At 49.2% G+C, this 21,034-nt stretch overlaps 1 protein-coding gene across 6 annotated transcripts in view; it reads right to left on the bottom strand.

Moving 5' to 3' along the window:
• LOC118214233 (double-stranded RNA-specific editase 1-like) overlaps nucleotides 1-21,034 on the bottom strand; it is a 141,660-nt gene that overhangs the window by 6,215 nt on the left and 114,411 nt on the right. For all 6 annotated transcript variants that reach the window (XM_035394012.1, XM_035394010.1, XM_035394011.1 and 3 more), the window contains 6 exons: nucleotides 13,340-14,343; nucleotides 9,107-9,221; nucleotides 7,322-7,490; nucleotides 6,055-6,206; nucleotides 4,120-4,288; nucleotides 494-675 (listed from right to left, as the gene is read on the bottom strand). In XM_035394012.1, the coding sequence (XP_035249903.1) occupies nucleotides 494-675; nucleotides 4,120-4,288; nucleotides 6,055-6,206; nucleotides 7,322-7,490; nucleotides 9,107-9,221; nucleotides 13,340-14,343 (1,791 nt within the window). The remainder of the gene's footprint in view (nucleotides 1-493; nucleotides 676-4,119; nucleotides 4,289-6,054; nucleotides 6,207-7,321; nucleotides 7,491-9,106; nucleotides 9,222-13,339; nucleotides 14,344-21,034) is intronic.

The following is a 21,034-nucleotide window of genomic DNA, read 5'->3' as shown; positions in this document are numbered from 1 at the left end:
TAAATTCCTGTAATTACATAACACCATAACTACCACACCACTGCATTAGACACCTTCTGACAGAATACATTACACAAGGTTCTGTAACTCAGACACACTCATTTCTCCCACTGCTGCCCATGATTTAGTGATCCAAAGCCGCGCTGTACAACTGCCGCTGCGGTTAATTAATGTTACGGTGCTGGTGCTATGGGCTACTAATGGATCTCTTTAAGTCTGGCACTTATATGACAGTGTATTCATTACAGAAACCTTCTTTTGATTACGCTTTATTTCAAACGTGTTCCTGCCAGTTGATAAGCTTATTGTGAGCGCTCAGTCAGACGCGATTCCGTTTAGGGGCGTCGGCTAAACGACTAAAACAGAGCGAAAACAACGAGGTGCGGCTCGGAGAAAATCAGTGATGCTCTGCTGGTGGAATTTTCCGGCAGGCGAAGCGCAGCCTCTGCAGAGGGGGGGTCTGGTGTATGGCCGGGGGGGGCGGGGGGCTCACCGCTGAGCAGGGGTCGGTTGAGGGTGAACTGCTGGGGCAGGTCCTCGATGTCGGCGATGCGCTGGTACATGGCGCGGGAGAGGTGGTCGGCGTGGTACAGGCTGCCCAGGATGATGCTGGAGAAGTAGATGGGCTCCGTGAAGTAGCTCATGAGTGAGCCCTGGACCCCCACCACGTTCCACCTGCGGAGAACACGCCCGAACAGCCGTCAAACTCAGCCACACAGAACACGCAGGAACAGTCAAACTCAGCCACACAGAACACGCAGGAACAGCCAAACTCAGCCACACAGAACACGCAGGAACAGTCAAACTCAGCCACACAGAACACGCAGGAACAGCTAAACTCAGCCACACAGAACACGCAGGAACAGCTAAACTCAGCCACACAGAACACGCAGGAACAGCTAAACTCAGCCACACAGAACACGCAGGAACAGTCAAACTCAGCCACACAGAACACGCAGAAACAGCTAAACTCAGCCACACAGAACACGCAGGAACAGCTAAACTCAGCCACACAGAACACGCAGGAACAGCTAAACTCAGCCACACAGAACACGCAGGAACAGCTAAACTCAGCCACACAGAACACGCAGGAACAGCTAAACTCAGCCACACAGAACACGCAGGAACAGTCAAACTCAGCCACACAGAACACGCAGGAACAGCTAAACTCAGCCACACAGAACACGCAGGAACAGCTAAACTCAGCCACACAGAACACGCAGGAACAGCTAAACTCAGCCACACAGAACACGCAGGAACAGTCAAACTCAGCCACACAGAACACGCAGAAACAGCTAAACTCAGTCACACAGAACACGCAGGAACAGTCAAACTCAGCCACACAGAACACGCAGGAACAGCCAAACTCAGCTACACAGAACATGCAGGAACAGCTAAACTCAGCCACACAGAACACGCAGGAACAGCTAAACTCAGTCACACAGAACACGCAGGAACAGCCAAACTCAGCCACACAGAACACGCAGGAACAGCTAAACTCAGCTACACAGAACACGTAGGAACAGCTAAACTCAGCCGCACAGAACAGGCAGGAACAGTCACAACTTCACCAAGCTATAAAAACAAAAACAGCCTGTGTGCCAGTCAGAAGCTGCATACTTCATACTCCTGTAAATCACAGCTTCTCTGTTCTTGTTAAGCTGTAAATAGGGATGGTAAATTGCGAGTTAATGCTTAATTTCATGCTTAACTGCTCCTCCCTGCTTCCACGCTCCAGGGCTCTAACCCCTGAGCCTCATCAGGGCTCGAAGCCAGACTGAGAGAGAACTTCAGGTGTGGGGAACAGCGCACCTTTCCCAAACTAAGAGGAAAGTTTACACGACCATTACCATTAGTGATACCCCCCCCCCCACCCCCTCCACCTGCGCCCCCCCTCCCGTTAAAAGTCCCAGCGGGACGGGGCACTTTGCTCCGCACAATCAAAAGGCCTAATCAAGGCGAGGCGTGCTCCTCCGCACCCGCCGGTGCGTTCCGGGGAGAGCGGGCTCAAGTGATTGGGGGACCGAGTGAACGGGCGGAGTTCAGCCAATCAGCCGCGCGGAACACCCGCCGCCCTGAGCGCGCGCGGCTACTTCAGCCGGCTAATTGAGCCCCTTCTCACTTTACTTCCCCCGAGGTGTGACTCACAATCAGACGGGAGAGAATAACAGGACAAAAATAGAGAAAATTTACTCCCCCCCCCCCCCACCCACCCACCCGAGATTCGTAATGACTTAGAGCCGCGCGGCGTCGGCAGAGGGGACGCGGTTCGGCTCGTCAGACCCCCCCCCCCACACTGTTACACCCGCCGGGCGGGAAATAGCCCACGGCTAACGGCTGGGGTCAGCCTCAGGCCAGACTGACCTGGCTGTTCGGCGCTCGCTCTCATTGAGGCCGAGAAACCTGCGGCGGCTGAAACCCGCTCAGCGCACGCGCCCGTCCAGTACCAGCCACCTCCTCACCAACGCGCATTAACACAACAGAGCGGATGCTTCCCCAGCAAAAGCAGCCTGTTGGGCAGTATGGAGACTTCCCTCAGGACTAGTACAGCGTCCTTAACCCAATTCATTCTCCCCATGGGGGGCAGGAAATCAATGTGCACATCGTTAAAAGGGGAGAGACCTTGAGGAGACACTGCTGCCTGTGTACAGAAGCTGTGCACCTGCTGCTTCCACGTTTATTACCCCCTTATGAATGCACCTGGGATCCAGTTCTTGAACTGTTGCATCTGTATGCGGCTGGGAGGAGCAGTGGGAGAAGTGGGGAGGTATGAGGGGCTGTGGGAAGCAGTGGGGAGGTATGAGGAGCAGTAGGGAGCAGTGGGGAGGTATGAGGGGCTGTGGGGAGCAGTAGGGGGCAGTGGGGAGGTGTAGGGAGGTATGAGGAGCAGCAGGGAGCAGCGGGGAGGTATGAGGAGCGGCAGGGAGCAGTCGGGAGGTATGAGGGGCTGTGGGGAGCAGTGAGGAGGTATGAGGAGCAGTAGGGAGCAGCGGGGAGCATTAGGGAGGTATGAGGAGCAGTAGGGAGCAGTATGGAGGTATGCGGAGCAGCGGGGAGCATTAGGGAGGTATGAGGGGCTGTGGGGAGCAGCAGGGAGCAGCGGGGAGCTGTGGATATAGGGGACGTGTGAAACAGGCTGTGGGAGGGTGCGCTAGCTGCAGTGATGAGGGACAGGCGGTACGGCGCTGCGGGGGCGGGGGGGACAGAGTAACGGCGGGAGAGCGAGCGAGGGGAAGCGAGCGAGGCGCGATGTGTCAGAGAGCGAACCCGTCTCATTAACGGCGACAGGCCCGGCGCGGCGGTGACACCCCCTTATCGCTCCGCGCGCAGCCGTCACAACGAGGGCGGACAGCGCCGGGTCCCCCGATAACACGGCACTTCAGCCCGGCTCCCGTCTCAGAGCACCGGGGAGGAGGAGACGGGGGGCGGGAAGAGAGGGGGGCAGGGGGGGTTCGGGAGGTACAACCCGGGGAGGGGTCCTGTGTCCTTTTTACTAAAAACAGCTTGTGCGGAACGTGCTGCATGTACAGACTGCAAAACACTCCTTTTCCCAAGATAAAAAGACGTGCATATTTTTAGATTACTAAACAGGAAAATTATAATTATAATTTTTAAGTATGACATTTCTAAACACAGTCTGGCACGGCATGTCTGTTGTGTATGATCACTTCTGATTGGCAGGTCACTAACAGTAAGTTCTGATTAGTTATACTGTAATTTTATTAGAATCTCCACTCAATAAACAGGCGTAAAATCGTGAAATATCACGATTTTGACAGTATGTAACCATTTTTGATTTTGATTTCTCATAGCCATTTTTGATTTTGACTGTTCATAATTTCTGATTTTCATTGCACATAGGGGATAACTGACCAGACAGAGAGTTCACTGGGTCTGAGGGTAACTGACCTGGCAGAGAGTTCACTGGGTCTGAGGATAACTGACCAGGCAGAGTTCACTGGGTCTGAGGGTAACTGACCTGGCAGAGAGTTCACTGGGACTGGGGATAACTGACCAGGCAGAGTCCACTGGGTCTGAGGGTAACTGACCTGGCAGAGAGTTCACTGGGTCTGAGGATAACTGACCAGGCAGAGTTCACTAGTTCTGGGGATAACTGACCTGGCGATTTTGTCGCTGCAGGACATGGTCAGTAGCCTCTCTCCCTGCAGCACCCCGTCCCACGTCTGAATGGTGTTACTGGACCTCACGGGGATCGTCCCCTCCCCCGACTCGATTTTCGTCCGCAGCTGCCCCCGAGCCTTCCTGTTGGGGTGCCGGTCCCCCTGGTCTGGGGAAGAGAGCGATGACAGAGACTACCTCGTGAGAAAATCACAACAAGAAACAAATAATCCTTCTTTTCATCTTTTACCTCGTCTGCGGCGGTAGGCCAAAAAACAATTATGTATGCGTCAAAGCACTATGACATGAGGCCATTTAAAGAATTAATAACAGCAAAAAAATAATAAAAAACGAAGCAGCTCCAATTATAAAAATTATTGCATTATATTTGTGATGCAGATTCGGGCCCCAGAAGATAGTGCTAATTAAAAAGAACGGGAAAAAAGGAATTACAAGTGCAGAACATATCTATTAACTTAATTAAATAAAATAATCAGTCAAAGAGATTTAATTCAGTACCAGCACTAAATTTATTATAATTACAATATGTTGCACAGCAAAGCAAAAAAAAAAAAAAAGTGAATCAAATTAATCTTTGTTGATGGACTCTGTGTACAGACGCCATGTTGAATTAAGACCATCTCTACAACATCCTGAGTCTGAATCCTGAAACACAAGCGCGTCTGAATCCTGAAACACAAGCGCGTCTGAATCCTGAAACACAAGCGCGTCTGAATCCTGAAACACAAGCGCGTCTGAATCCTGAAACACAAGCGCGTCTGAATCCTGAAACACAAGCGCGTCTGAATCCTGAAACACAAGCGCGTCTGAATCCTGAAACACAAGCGCGTCTGAATCCTGAAACACAAGCGCGTCTGAATCCTGAAACACAAGGGCGTCTGAATCCTGAAACACAAGCGCGTCTGAATCCTGAAACACAAGCGCGTCTGAATCCTGAAACACCACTCGTCTGAATCCTGAAACACAAGCGCGTCTGAATCCTGAAACACAAGCGCGTCTGAATCCTGAATCACAAGCGCGTCTGAATCCTGAAACACAAGCGCGTCTGAATCCTGAAACACAAGCGCGTCTGAATCCTGAAACACAAGCGCGTCTGAATCCTGAAACACCACTCGTCTGAATCCTGAAACACAAGCGCGTCTGAATCCTGAAACACAAGCGCGTCTGAATCCTGAAACACAAGCGCGTCTGAATCCTGAAACACCACTCGTCTGAATCCTGAAACGGTTAAATTGTGGTTAAATCGATGTTAGCTCCTACTCTGAGCAGGACGAGAAGGATTTTTTTAAAAACCTGCCACTAATGTGTGTGTGACTGCTTAGGAGCCCGCCGTCAGGTCAAAGAGCCACACACTCCTTTTCATAAATGTTACGATTAGTTTTTCATTTTACAGTTACTCGTTTCACTTTTACGCATCGTGCGGTGGGGGAAATGAGACGCTCGTACGCAACTGGTTAACGTGCACAGACTGCTCCTTTCCACCACCGAGAAAAAAAGCCATCGGTACAAACTGCTACAGGTTTCATTCTCCACTCGATATGAAGGGGGGGGGAGGAAGGAAACAGTTGAGAGAATGAGTCAGAGCAAGGCCCTGATTTTAAAGAGGACGGGGAGTGTTAGAGCTGCTGATCATCCTGCGCACTGCTCACTCAAACACCGTGGGGGTGCGGGTGGGGGGTGTGCGACCATTAGCAGTGTGGAATGGGAGACCATGGCCCTGACTCACCACCCCCCCCCCCCCCCCCCTCCCTGGGGGTTCAAATTCCTCACCATAGAACTTTCTGTGCTATGACCCCCTCTCTATCAGTACCTCTCTCTGTTGGTATGAGGAACATACAGAGAGAGTGAGATTTCTCTTCATTTAGGGGTAAATAAAACAGAAATTAACGCACGCAGGGCCGGAGCGCGGGTTACCTTCCACGCCCGCTTCGTGGGGCGAGAAGATTCGGGCGTCTCCGCAGGGCGAGGTGCTGATGTACAGGTGGAACTGCACGTTGTCCTTCAGCCGGTAGCCGTGCTTCTCGCACCTGACGAATATCGACTTCTGGTGCTCCTCTTTGCTGTTGCTGCAAGGGCGGGAAAGGAGGCCCACGGTAGTTACCACAGGAGTCTGAGCCAAAATGGCCGCCCCCTACTGAGGGGGATGCAATGGATTCAGCGCCGCGAAGGGTTCCTGCCAGCGCAGGTTGGCGCTAACGTTCGTTAACATTAGCCATAATTCAATTGGGTGCCTAATAAGCCTAAATTAGCTCGTTAATTGAAACTGGGGAGACATATTAAGAGCTGCGATAACAAACCTTGTTCGCAGAAGTTTATTACCACTTTGATGAGCGCCCCATGCCCCATCAACCACCAATTCAATCAATCAATCTTTATTTAGCGCCTCGTCTTCTAGAACATGCTACCTCTGAGCACTGAGCGCACTCAACTTTAAAGCAAACAATCGCCTACAACACTCCCACATCACAATAACAGAGAAATGCAAAACTTGGGTCTACACCAAGTCATACATATTATTTTCCATAAATGCTAAATATCAGCCGAATACATAGGTTCAGCTTCTGCACAAAAGCAGTTTAACACATTTCAGATTCAGCAATTTACTTGCAATAAAACTTCTTTTTTTGACATGCCTGTTTCTGTAATCTGTCCAGGGACGGGTTCAACTTTTTAGTACTTATATAACATCATACTTCTTATATTTTATTTCTCATTAAAACATTTTTTTTTATGAGCACCATCCTAACACATGCTGGTTTTGTCTGTGTAATTACTACACGACGACACCAAGGCCGGAAACATACCCCATGTAAGTATGCGAACGCAGACGCTTCGAGCTACGCAAAGTCGGGTTCTACAATGTGTCACCTGAAATCCTTAACGCAACACAAGCTGTAGCAGGTGACAACAGGAGGACGCAGTCTTCTTCCATGTCTGCTGTTTTCCGATTAGCCTTTCACAATTGTCCTGGATCGCCCCCTAGAGGACTCCGGTTTATTACCTCCACATGGACGTGAGAGCGCACGTCGAGTTTGAGCGACCGGGCCGTGCGTGTGCAGTGCCTCAGCCCCGCGTACTCATTTGCGTACATGCTACATACGTAGGGCATGTTTTGGGCCTGAGAGGAGTCACCCTTCAGGGCAGCTGTAGACGCGTGCGCCGGCGCGGGCGGCTGACTCACCAGAGGAAGTGCTCCAGCTCCGTGTACAGGTACCGGATGAGGGAGCGCCGGGCGATTATCTCCGCGTGACAGTCGTTCAGCGCCAGGCCGCGGTCGCTCATGTACTCTCCGTTTATGCACTTTGTTCCCGTGGAAACGCAGATCACCTGGGCTTCCTTGACATCAGTGCCTGAGGGGTGGGGGTGGGGGGGGGGGGGCAGGGGGGTTAAAGATGGCTGAACGGGAAGGCCTGCGCACAGTCTCTAAAACTAACCAATATGTAAAAACGTGCCCTGCAAAACGGCACGAGTGAGACTCAGGAGGTGAGAACCGTGCGGGGAAAAGCACCCCCTCCTGAGAGTCACGGTCCGTTTAACGGGCCGCGGGAATCGAACGCCGGGCACCCACCGCACGCGTCGCGTAAGCAGCACGGCAAAGCGGCGCGGCGCGTAGCGTATCTACACTGGTTCCGTTTGTGTCGCGCAAAGGCTTGCTTAAAGCTCTATATTCCTAGTAGCTCTCGCAGTCTGCAGTGGGCTTACATCGTGTATTTCACATTTGTTCAGGACTGTTGATTATGGGTTAAGTGAATACTTGGCGAGAGACCTTTTTCAGTTTGTTAATTTGGTAATATTTTGTTAACTCATGTAAATACGTGAGAAAGTAAACGCTTTCAAGAATTACCATAAGCTTAAATCGCAACGTAGCCTGCATAATAATCAATCTCAAACTGCATTAATTTATTTGCTTGGTTAACAAGCGTGCCAATTTCATGAAGAATATGTGATGATCATAATAATAATAAATAATCCGTAATCAACCATTGGGAATTCCCATGTCGTCTTGTCATTCACGTCAATACATGTATAGGATCAGTTTTAGTAAAATCAGCTAATCATCAAAAAGATAGCGTAATCTTTTACAGTTTAATCTTGAAGGGATATGAACACCACAACGCCATGAACACCGTAAGCTTTGAAGTACAAGTGCAATAAAGGCTTGCACCTATTTTATAAATGAAGTTGTAAGCATTTTCATCGGCAAGACCACTAAATAATCTGATTTTCTAAAGCTCTGTGGATTATCTGATTTTTATTAACAAGCCCTTTTTGAAAGCATGGCGAAAGAAGACATCGGAGAAGTCACATGAGCTGAGCAACGGTTGGTTAAAAACTACCTTCCAACACTCAAGCTAACAAACCGCTGCTCGGTGCATTCACTTCTACATCATCCAATAGGCTACGTCTTTCTGTGGTGTATTTTCAAATTTACCCCACCCCCTCCGCAAAATAAGATAGCGAAACTAAGTTTGCCTTTTCCCCAGGTTCCAGTTTTTCTTTTTTTTTTTTCTGCAAGGACAATACAAAAACGAAAAGGCTTGTATTTTGTATTTTTTAGCTGCTTATAAAATATCTGGTGTTTATCTGGTTTTATCTTGTTCTCCACTACTGCAAGAGGGAACTAGGGACACGCCCCCAGTAATATAAGGATGAAATATAAATCAGAGCATGTACACCTAGCATTTTAGAGCATATTTCTGTGTATAAACAGGCCATCGTGACGTGCGACAAGCCGAAAAAATAGAACAGAAGCGAAAAACTACGCTTCAGTTCGCTTGTGTCGCGCGAGCTTCGGAGCTGGTTCGCGACGCGTTCGCATCTGGTGGAGACGACGTCGCCCGCTGCCGTTGTAATAACAGTACTTCAACTACGCTTCAGTTACGCGCGTAGTGCGCTCGCGGTTGATACGCGTGCGGTGGGTGTCCGGCTTAAGAGCGTCTCCACGTAAACGGAGATGGCAGCGTACCTGTCGTCATGACGACTCCCGCCAGGACTTTCCGCCGCGCGTGGGGGGACGTGAAGTTGTCCGTCAGCTCGCTGAACTTGTCCACCACCAGACGGGAGACGGCGTCCGCCAGAACCTGGGGCACCACACAGAGTCTGTGACCATCTCTCACTCACCCATCTCTCACTCACACATCTCTCACTTACACATCTCTCACTCACACATCTCTCAATTACACATCTCTCACACACACATCTCTCACTCACACATCACCTCACTCACACATCTCTCACTCACACATCTCTCAATTACACATCTCTCACTCACACATCTCTCACTCACACATCTCTCACTTACACATCTCTCACTCACACATCTCTCACACACACATCTCTCAATTACAAATCTCTCACACACACATCTCTCACACACACACCTCTCACTCACACATCTCTTACATACACATCACTCACACACATCTCACACACACATCTCTCACTCACACACACACAATCAAAACAGACCCAAACAAACAACCCGCCTGTATTTCACATCCCATTTCAGAGAGCAGTGAGCTCTTTTATAAATGGTTTTCCGATTTTACACACATCTCCCAGACTCAAGCTATGAGCACACAGTCATTCACACTTGTTGGTATGTTACCAGCAGTCAGAAATTAAGAACAGACACACACACACACACACACATAAATGATCAATTAATTATGTAATGCAATTATCTCAAACTTACCGAAACAGATAAAGCCATCATAGATCTCGTCACTTTTAACGAATTGGAAGTGGAAACAGATCCGGATTAAACAGAACAGCAGCAGTTTGCTGTAAATCTGTAAATCCCTGGGTTTGTAAAACACTGGGTCTGTAAATCCCTATGTCTGTATACCCTGGGTCTGTAAAACACTGGGTCTGTAAACCCCTATGTCTGTAAACCCTGGGTCTGTAAACTCTGGGTCTGTAAACCCCTATGTCTGTAAACTCTGGGTCTGACAGGCAGTGCAGACTCCCCAGGTACAGCATGAGTGCAGCACACCACTGTTCACACTGTGGCCCTGCTCGAATTCAGCCTGTCCGTCAGAGCCCAGAATGACGGAACTTTGGTATCAATATTCAAGTGGAACCTTAAATTTTTCAATTTTAATATTCCCTGTCTTTCACTTTGCTTTCCCTTAACAGTCATTAATATGCAGGCAAATGGTGTACAAAAACAACAACAAAAAAAAACCAATGAATTAGGATAAATGAAAAAATTAGCCCTGTTTAAATTCTCAGCAGCTTCAGAGTCTCCTACTTACACTAATAAAACGTCTTAATTTTAGACTTACATTAGCCTTCTCCTGTCTTTATTAGCCTAGTGCTAGTGATGGGGAGGGGAGGGGTCTGAAAGTATTTCTGTAATAACATGGAAACGGTCCCGCCATTTTGTGCCACTGTTTTAATGGATAGTCGGAACCAAACAAAGGGCACCTTTGTGAACAGCTGAAGGTAGATTAAATAAATATTTAACGACGGAGAATGAATTAGTCAATTAGATGGGTGTCGTCTCAGACAGAGGAGTCCCACGGTGAATTAAGCACGGAGAGGGTGAGAGAGAGCAAAAGAGAGAGGGAAAGAGAGAGCGAGGGGGCAGAGAGGAGAGAGGGATAGAGTGAGATGTGGAAAGTTGTAGCGATAGAGAGAAAGTGAAGAAACAGAAAGGGGTAGAAAGAGACTTACTGTAGATCGTTTGGATAAAAGCACCTGCTAAATTAATGTAATGTAAATGGGAGGGGTAGAGAGAGACAGATGGAGAGAGGGAGAGAGAGACAGAGATGGAGGGAGAGAGAGATGGAGGAGAGCGAGAGAAAAAGAGATGGAGGGAGAGAAAGATGGACGGAGGGAGGGAGGGAGAGAGAGAGAGAGAGAAAGAGATGGAGGGAGAGACAGATGGAGGGAGGGAGAGAAAGAAATGGAGGGAGAGGGAGAAAGAGATGGAGAAAGAGAGAAAAAGAGAGAGAGGGAGAGAGGGAATATGGGAGCGAGGAGGAGGTAACAGACTCCTGAATAAAAGAGGAGGGTGTGAACTTGTGACCGGCTCTTAAGCTGGCGATCCTGCATTACCCCCCCTGACTCCCAGCCCGCCCTATCTGAGCTCACAGGGCCTGATTGTAAAAATCACACCTGCTACGGCGTCTTCATCCCTCTCAGCGGAGGCCCCGGCTCGGACCGAACCAGGGCTAATGGCGGCTTATTAAAGGAGCAGGTATCAGATCACGGGCCGGTCGAGTGCCACAGATTACAGCGCGCAGCCTACGGGGGCCCCTGATTGGCCGACGGACCGGGACGAGGGGGGGGACAGGGGGACGGGGGAGTGGTGATTGGCAGAGGCGAACGGGGTTCAGAGCAGCACGAGGCGAAGCGGCCGCAGTATTGACAGATCGGCTCTTAAACGGGCTGGGCGGGAGTTTGCATAATCAATTGTCTTGTTTCGACAGCGTCGGCGTGGAGATGTTAATTAAGATTAGGGTTTATTTCGCCCCGCTCGCTATCTGGGAAAGGGGATTACGGGCCGGGATTAAGAGATGTGTAAATAGATGTCCCGCGCGCTAACGCAGCACGTTAGCGCTCTTAGCCTCTCTCTCTCTCACTCGCTCTCGCTCTCTCTCTCTCTCTCAGTCCCTCTCCACCTTCCCTCAGTCTCAACTGCTTCTGAAAGGGGGAGGGATGTGAACGGAGACGGCGGGTTGAAGATAAAGACCCCCGGGCGAAGAGGAGGGAAATCCAGCTGGGACGTCAAAACGCCGGAGACAGCAGCTATTTAAAATACAGCGATATTTAATAACATGTGGGTATTTAAAAGAGCGGTATTTAATAAACGGTGTGTATTCATTACACATTAGATATTCAATACACATCAGCATTTAATGAACTGCTGAATTTCATATACAGCAGGTATTTATTAACCAGTGATATTTAATATATAGCAGAATTTTAAGAAACAACGAGCATTTAATATTTAGAGGGTATTTAATTAACAGTGGCATCTATTAAATAGCTAATACTAAATTAAGAGGGTATTTAATAAAGTGGCACTTAATAAATAGCATATATTAAATTGGCTGTGGGTATTTCATAATCAGTAGAATTTACAGTGGGTATTTAAAGGCTTTTGAGCCAAAGCTAAATTTGTCCCCACATGGTAACAAACGGGGGTTTTAAGAGATGTTCCTAAACACTGCTGTGCCCAACAGCCTAAATTTGAAAAAGACAGACCGCATTTTAATAAACGCCTCTTAAAAACTGTGCGTGATCGGTGTTAACTAAGGCTTTTATTTCTTTTAACTTGCCACAGGATATTAGACAGAGCCAAATATCGCATTTATACAATATAAAGGAAAGCGCTAATTTCTCGCGCTCACATTTCTGGCTGTTAAAAAGCGCTCCAGCTCGATGGATAAAAGGAAACGGGCCTCTCCGCGTCTCGCACTCAGAGCATGAAAACCACGCGTGAGGTAAGATCTGTGGGGTAACAACCTCCCGAGGCTACGAGCAGCACCCCTCACTTCCTGCGCGCTGGCATTTAAAAACGTTTACGTTCGTTTGGAGGGAATCCAGCGCAGGACCCGACAGCCTCCGTTAGCGCAGTACGCTAACTCATAACTCAGCAGTAAGAAGGCTCGGAACGGCCAACTACACGCTAACGTCTCGCTAACGCCGCGCCTTACAAGTGGCTAAAAACGGAGCGAACGACTCTAAAGAGGATTGTGGGTTAAAAAAAAGTCACCCGGACCGGCTCTCTCGCGCTCGGTAGATTTTTCCGCAGCGCGGCGCACCCACAGAGGAGCAGCGGGCGTATGAGACGCCTTCGTCGGAGAGAAGCGGGCGTATAAGACGCCTTCGTCGGAAAGGCGGGGCCGTGACTCGTAATGGCCGACGCCAGGCGGGTCAGAGCCGGTCAGACCGAGGTCAGGGCCACGGTGCGAGAGCTCCCGTTTATCACCGCGAAAAAACAACCCGCGCCGACCGGGACGCGTCGCAGGTAAGAGGGGCGTACGGGCGCCCCCTACAGGTAAGGGGGTTTTCGGGGGGGGGGGGGGGTGGAGAGGGGCAAGCGGGGGGGGGGTTATTGGGAGGGGCGTACGGGTGCCCCCTGCGGGTAAGGGGGTGTTCGGGGGGGGGGCGGGTGGGGATGGGGGGGGTCGAGAGGGGCAAGCGGGGGGGTTATCGGGGGGGGGGGGGGGCGAGCGGGCGGTCTTACTTGCGGCAGGTGCAGCTGCAGGCCCTCGCGGGGGATGGGCTGGCGGGACGGCGTCTGGTCCAGCTGCATGTTGAAGAGGGCGGACAGGGCGGCCTGGGCGGCGCGGGCCTTGGCCAGCTTCTTGTTGCGGCCGGAGCCCTCGAAGGTCTGGCCGTCCACCGTCACGCTCATGACGAAGTTCTTGGCGTGGCTCTCGCCGCTCTCCGACACGAAGTCGTACTTGAGGCCCGGCCGCAGCTCGTTCAGGATCATCACCGGGTTCTTCCCGCCGGAGGGCGCGGCGGCGAAGGCCGAGGGGGGGGCGGGGAGCGGCGACTGCGCCAGGCTGTTGGCCCCGCCCGCCGCTCCCCCCGCCCCCACCCCCGTCGCCGCGGCGGGCAGCGGGTACTCCCCTAGCGGCCCGAAGGCCCCGTTGCCGTTGGCGCCCAGATAAAAAGGGTCCTCGGGCGGGGCCGGCGTCTCGAAGCCATTGAAGAGCATGTCGGGGAAGTCGGCCTGGTCGGAGGTGAAGTCGGTGTTGACCGTCAGCGTCCGCCCCATGGCCAGGTGCGCCTCGGAGGCGTTGGGGAACTGGACGAAGGAGCGCAGCGCCTTCTCGGCCGCGTTCAGCTTGGCCTTCTTCTTGGTGGGGCCCGAGCCCTCGAAGAGCTGCCCGTTGACCTCCACGGTCATGACGAAGACGGGCGCGTGCACGGGGCCCGTCTGCGAGAGCAGCCGGTACTGCAGGCCCGGCTTGATCTCGTTCAGCTGCATCAGCGCGTTCTTGGGCAGCACGGGCCCCGGCGTCTTCTTCCGCTTCTTGGGCCGGAACTTGGAGTGGGCGGCGTGCCCGTTGTTGCCCTCCTCCAGCGGGCGCTTGCGGCCCGGCCCCCCCCCGCCGCCGCCTCCGCCTCCGCCTCCGCCGCCGTTGGGGAGGAGGAGGAGCTGGGCGGCCTCGCCCGGGCCCTCCTTGGAGGACAGGTTGTCCAGGTTGCGGTTCTCCTTCACGTCGGTGCTGCAGGAACCTGCGGTGCCCAGAGAGAGCAGCTTACAACGCCTTCGGTGCAGGATCTTGTAAATGCAAAATTTAGAGATTCCTTCATCGCTCTTTGTAACCGAACAAGTGATGTGTGTTCCTTTATTACACCTGGGGCCACTGGCTGAGCTACCATTACATTAAATTACCATTACATATTCACATACACTAAATTCAAAGGTTTATTTTTTAACTAGGAGACTTCATTTTTTTTTCAAAGCAGCAGAGAACTGATTACTAAATACTAACTGACACAAATGATTCTACAACAAAAATGCTGGACAAACATTAAATCATTTTCACAGTGGCAGTAACTGTTTTTAACTAATCTAACTGATTTTTTCCATTAAATAAACCACTTTGATTTTTATCTTCAAACACGCAGGTTAATAAAATGCAATAAATATTAAGGGACTAAATGCAGATTTTGTAAAACAGAGGAGGAAAGAAGGTGATATCTGATTAAATACTAAATGAATCCTAATTTAATGTTCCTGCAGTTGAAATAAGCGTAAAAGTGATATCTGATTAAATGCTAAATTAATCCTAATTTAATTTTGCTACAGTACTGCTTCAGAGAGGGGGAACCCTTATAAATGGGGGCACAGGGGATTTTGGGGTACGCAGTGAGGAGATCAGCAGGAAGGACTGGTACACCAGCAGGAATGAAAGGAGACTGTGAGGTAGCAACCCACATGCAGGGAACTTCAGACATAAGCACACACACACACACACACACACACACACGTAAACACACACACACACAGACACGCACACGCATAAACACACACGCACGCACACACACATGCACAAACATACAAAAATGCACACACACACATGCACATATACACATGAAAACACGTGTACACACACACATATACCATCACTCACTCACAAGCATGCACTCATACATACACAAGCATACACACACACACACTCGGACTCAAAAACACTCTCATGCAGACAGTCTCACACACACACACACACCATGAACTGAGTGTGTATCAGTCCTTGCACAAGGCTGGTCAGTGTGTTGAAACGCTACCTCTATTTTTTAATCAGTTTCAATCGGCCAGTCAAATGAATAAGACGCATGTTTAAGGGCAGTGTTAAACTGTGGCAGTTAAACTGAGATAACTGAGAAGTTTTTAACTTAGTAATTTCATGCAAAAAATAAAAATACAGACACAGGCCAAAGAAAGATAAAAGCGTGTCGACAAAGCGCGTTTTGAAGGAACACACATCACCATGTCCTGTTGACAAAGCAGACGGAATGTCAGAGTAAATTTTCATTTATAGCATCCTACAGCAAAAGCTCGATAGGTTACTCCCTTCGGCTCTCAGGGAGAGAGAAGACTGTGAGAAGGCAGGAGTGAAGGATTATGGGAGACGGCTGGTGGGGAGGGGGGGGGCGGGGGGGGGGGGTGACATTGGGTACGGAGAGGGGAGAAGCACAGAGAATACACATTCCACATAAGCAAAACTGACCGTCACTGACTAAAACCTGCTCAATCTGTCTGGCTCTGTCAGCTCTGCCGCAGTTCCATTACCGCCGCGGCGGGGCCGCGCGCAAATACGTTTCTGAGAGAGACTCCGCTAAACGCCCCGGTACGTCCGGGGAGAACCTGGGATCGCTCGCACCATGAAATTGGATAATTTCGGAAGTTTCAGGTGCATTCGATCAGCTTCAGAACTCTGCTGATCCTTTTTATTTGGAAAGACACACACTCATCCGGCGCCTGCACTGAACGGGGAGGCGCTCTGCAAACACGGAAGAAGAGAATTACCCGACTTTCGGCGTGCGGCTTTGAGCGCGCTGTGACATCACCGTTTTGTGCGTGTGCACGAGCGTTTGTGTTTACACATGCACTTATACATGCACAGAAGCGCATGTGTGTACCTGTTTGTGTACGCGCGTGTAAATGTGTGTGTGTCTGTGTATGTTTGCATGTGCACACATGCAAAGTGTGTTTGTGCACGCGTGAGCACTGAAAGAGTGTGCCTTTGTGGCGGGGCCATAGTGTGGGTGCAGAACACTCCTCAGTCACAACTAAGCAAAGAAGCATAAAAACCAGAGAGACGATCAAATGCTTTCAGACCAGCAGCTGAAGAGGATTTCATCAAGAGGAAGATCAAATGAGCAGCATACAGCACTGAGAATGAGCAGCACTGTGATAATGAGTAGCATACAGCACTGAGAATGAACTGCTATAGCACAGTGAGAATGAGCAGCACTGTGATAATGAGTAGCATACAGCACTGAGAATGAGCTGCTATAGCACAGTGAGAATGAGCAGCACTGTGATAATGAGTAGCATACAGCACTGAGAATGAGCAGCACTGAGTGAATGAGCAGCATACAGCACTGAGTGAAGGAGCAGCATACAGCACTGAGTGAATGAGCAGCATACAGCACTGTGAGAATGAGCAGCATACAGCACTGAGAATGAGCAGCACTGTGAGAATGAGCAGCATACAGCACTGAGAATGAGCAGCACTGTGAGAATGAGCAGCATACAGCACTGAGAATGAGCTGCTATAGTACAGTGAGAATGAGCAGCACAGTGAGAATGAGCAGCACACAGCACACATACATGTATATGTATCCATTAAAAATAAACTCCCTTTAAATGAACGTCACCCAAAAATATGTCACTATTTTACAGTAAACAACAAGGTTGTGAGTGTGAGCCATAGCACAGCCTGTTAAAGGAGGATGAAATTTATATACAGCGCAAATAAAAGCCCAGAAGAAGAGCTGGAGGAGAGGCTAGCGCTGATAAAGGAATGAAAGGGGTGTTCTGAGGGACAGGGAGAGCGCGATTACAGCCCTGCTGTAGGGGGCGTAGGAGACCACACTCACCAACGCCCCGCGCCCAGCCGTCCTGCCAACAAGGCCCTTCAACGACCTTGACATTTCCGCCAGTCTATCTGTTGAACCCCCCCCGCCCCCCGCCCCCCCCCCCCCCACCCCACCCCACCCCCAGAGCATGCGGTGCTAATCTAAGCCTTTTTCGGTCTGTCTTTCTCTGGCTGGCTTACATAAAATGGGCGTTCGTTGGGGGCGGGGGTGGGGGTTTGTTTCGATGTCCTGACACACATAATAAGTGTAAAGTGTGTAATGGGATCTACTCGGCCATCTTGGCCCGAGCGCAGCGCTAAATTCGCCATCTGCTCCGAGCCCCGACGCGCCGGCGTACTGATAATCGTTCCAGCGATTCGGGCTCGGACAGAGCCCCCCCCCCCCACCCCCACCCCGCCTCTCACAGAATTCCGCCGCACCCCCCCTCCACCCGAAAGCGCCCCTCAGAGAAACGGGCCCAGAACCCCGCTTCCGCTCGTGATAAAACAAACGAATATCGCGCCAGTAAAAAATAAAGCGTGAAACCCGCCGGACGACTGGCGCCAGTTCATGTGCTTCGTCAGCCGACGCGGCAGCCTCCGCCAGGCCCCGAACTGCACAACCCACATCACACACGCTTCTGGCCCCATTTTAACAGGCAAACACAGCACACTTTTTATACCCGCTTCAATGGCCCGAGGCACTGAATATACCCTCCTGTATACGAGCAGCGTGTTAACTACACATAGGCCTGAATCTACACAAATTCAAAAGCTTAAGTTCCTTAAGTTCCTTACAGGACACTCCCAACACTTCCAACTGCTAAGTAGAATGAAATACCCTTTTCTGCAACTGGTTCTTAGATGACCATCTTCCTACCCAGTCAAATGCACATGTGTAGTTGTCATTGTTTGTAAGTCATTATTTGACACTGAATACCTTTCCAGTTGTAGCTCACACAGATAACGGCTTATTGGCTTTTAGAATCAGTGGCAATCATCTTTAACTATGTCATAAAGCCTTCATAACGCAGTAATAAGCGTGATATAACACTTCTCATAAGCAGTTATGATGGCACTACAGGTTATGAAAAGTCCCACAATATCGTGTATGCACTGACCAATTTAATTTAAGATAATTTGGGGCGTGAAACACTCTAGAAAGTGTGGGAAAAATCTAGCGCGTCGCAACTATCGCGATACAAGCCACTGCTGTAATACACCGTCATGACGGATTATTATGAGGGCCAGGGAAAATAATCAAGTGCGTGTTCAACTGGGCCGACAGCCAAAATTTCAGCAGTTATCTTACGGGAGACCCTGTAGGCAGTCCAAGCTCAGCAATTGCTTGGCAATCAGCACAGACCAAAATGTGTTCAATTATACAATTAGACTACTTAAGAGGTGTTCATCAGCAACACTTCTGTACAAGTACAAGGGAAGCAAAACATGGACGCACAACAAGAAGATAAGATAAAATCCTAAAGGTACGAAGATAAAAGCTTAAAGCAGTACTGCACATAAGCTGCTGGAACATGGGTAAAAATACTAATGACAGCCCACGCGGACAGCAAGTGTTTTTAGAAACGCTGAAAAAAAAACGTCTGATTTGGCGGCTGATTAGCTGTTAGCCATGTCTGCTTGATCGTCAAACGGCAAATTACTTCTTTCGGTTTTTTTTCTGTGAAGAGATTAATTTGCATAAATCAGCAAGACCCAGGTCCAGTCAAGAACTGTTTCCCCGCATCGATTTCCATATGTTAAAAGGAACCATTTACTAAAGTCTTGACATAGCAGACTAAGGCAATAAATGTGATTAATAGTTTAATGGATGCCCGGTTTCATTTTTCTCAACAAAAAAAAAAAACTTGCAAGGTGATTCATTGCTCATTTTTTCGACAAAATACTCTGTGCTTTTGTGTGGCAATGCACTGTCCGCTCTCCACTTGCTTTGTGATTGGATGTGCCAGACCAATCCTCTCTCTGAGCAGCCATTTTCTGCCCTCTGATTGGTTTAAGGATACACTTGAACTGATTATGCATATTTATGCAGCCATAACAGTTCATAGACACCAATATGACTGTGCCCAATCAAAATTACAACAAAAAAATAATTATTTAAAAAATTAAATAAAATATATAATATTTAAATAAATAATAACAGCATTCCACACCTGGGACTCCAGTTTTCTCCAGATCTGTGAGCTTATTTTATTTACATGCTAAGAGTTAAGACTGAAAAGTGTGCAACTTCAGCTCAGTTCATCATTTAGCATAGCTGCTGTTGTCATGAATGGCTAGACAAAACACAGCCCATTTAGTTTTGTGTTTTGGCTACGTAGATGCAAATCAATCCGCATGTTTCCCAGCTGAATAATAGTGTTACACGCACAGGTTTTTCTAGGTAATACAGACACCGCTGAACCAGAAACTAAATTGACTGTTTAAATAGGAACATCAGCATTTTCAGAATGCACCACAAACTTTTTTTCTTTTTTTTCAGGTTGAAAAATGCAGAATTATGTGTGAATGCAACACTCTGTAAGAAAACTTCATTTTGTCATCATGATTGTTTCGGAAGAAAACAAGCCTTTCATCAACGGCATAACCTACTACCGTAAAATTAACCGTCCTTTAGGGGCTAGGCTTCGTGCCACGTCACTGCCACACCTTTTCTGTTGAACAGGTTTTGCTGAAATGATGCTGGGACTCAGAACGGAGTAAACTTTCTTTGTGTCGATGCCTCTCTAAATAACACTACGCACATAAAACTGCACCCGTAGATGACTCTAGGGGTGCATAATGATCACTTCTATGTGGATAAGCCGTTATATCCCTGAAATGCACTTTATTCATAAACCTGACACATTTCTCCGAATTTGGTTTTAGTCACCTACAGGTTGTACTGTTTTTGATACAAATTTTAAATACTGTTTTAATCTATTAATATGAGAAATAAAGAGATTTATTTTGGTTTATTACTTCACTTTCTAATGCCACAATTAACGTTAAGAGAGGAGGGATTTTGTTAGCAGTAGGATTTATGTGCACATTAAATCGATTTTTGTGTTAACTAACTAACCCGCTAACATTAGTGGCATTGTTACATCACCTTTCAGTTACTGACATTCCAAACAAACTGCACTGTTTAGTACACTATCTAGGCCGACACGTGATTATATCAACAGACAAATGTCCTTGTGACGCACCGGACTAAGTGGGAACTGAACGATTGAGATGCTGTCACAGTTCAGTGAGTGATTGTTTGTCTCACAGCCTGAAATGCAGGCTTTATTGACCCGCTGGTGGTGGAGATCTGAAATACACGTGATTAGCTGAGCCTGGTTATTTCTCAGGGTCCCACTTATGACCACTGTTCCATCATGCATATTTCAGCATCACGTTGGCAACTCATAATTTGCTAAACAAGCGAACAAATGCCTTTAACTGGGGAAACTTCAAGGCCGCGTTATCTGGATGCCAAACAGGGCTTCAGGACACAACGACGCCGGTCCTCTGTTCAGGCACGACCGCGCGGTCCTCCAGTCCGAGGTCCGTTCTTCAGGTTTCAGCTTTCACGCGGCGGGCGTTCGAGCTCTCAGAGCGCACGCGCGGGAGGACGCCGCCTCGGCGGCTGGCGTGCCGATGAACACAAGTTCAAGTTTATTTATATAGTCCAAGTTTATTTATATAGCACATTTCATACGCAAGGAGATCCAATGTGCTCAACGCCTGTGTTCGGGAGATGGCCTTCTCCAGTGGGCCTCAGAAGGCGAGCGGGGCAGAACGGCCGTGGCGAGCGGCTCTAAATCAACAGCTGTTTACAAGCGAGGGGCACT

This window comes from Anguilla anguilla, chromosome 15 (genome assembly GCF_013347855.1).
Source record: "Anguilla anguilla isolate fAngAng1 chromosome 15, fAngAng1.pri, whole genome shotgun sequence".
NCBI lineage: Eukaryota > Metazoa > Chordata > Actinopteri > Anguilliformes > Anguillidae > Anguilla > Anguilla anguilla.
The sequence above is the reverse complement of the archived record's forward strand: the minus strand, read 5'-3'. Positions and strand labels throughout refer to the sequence as shown.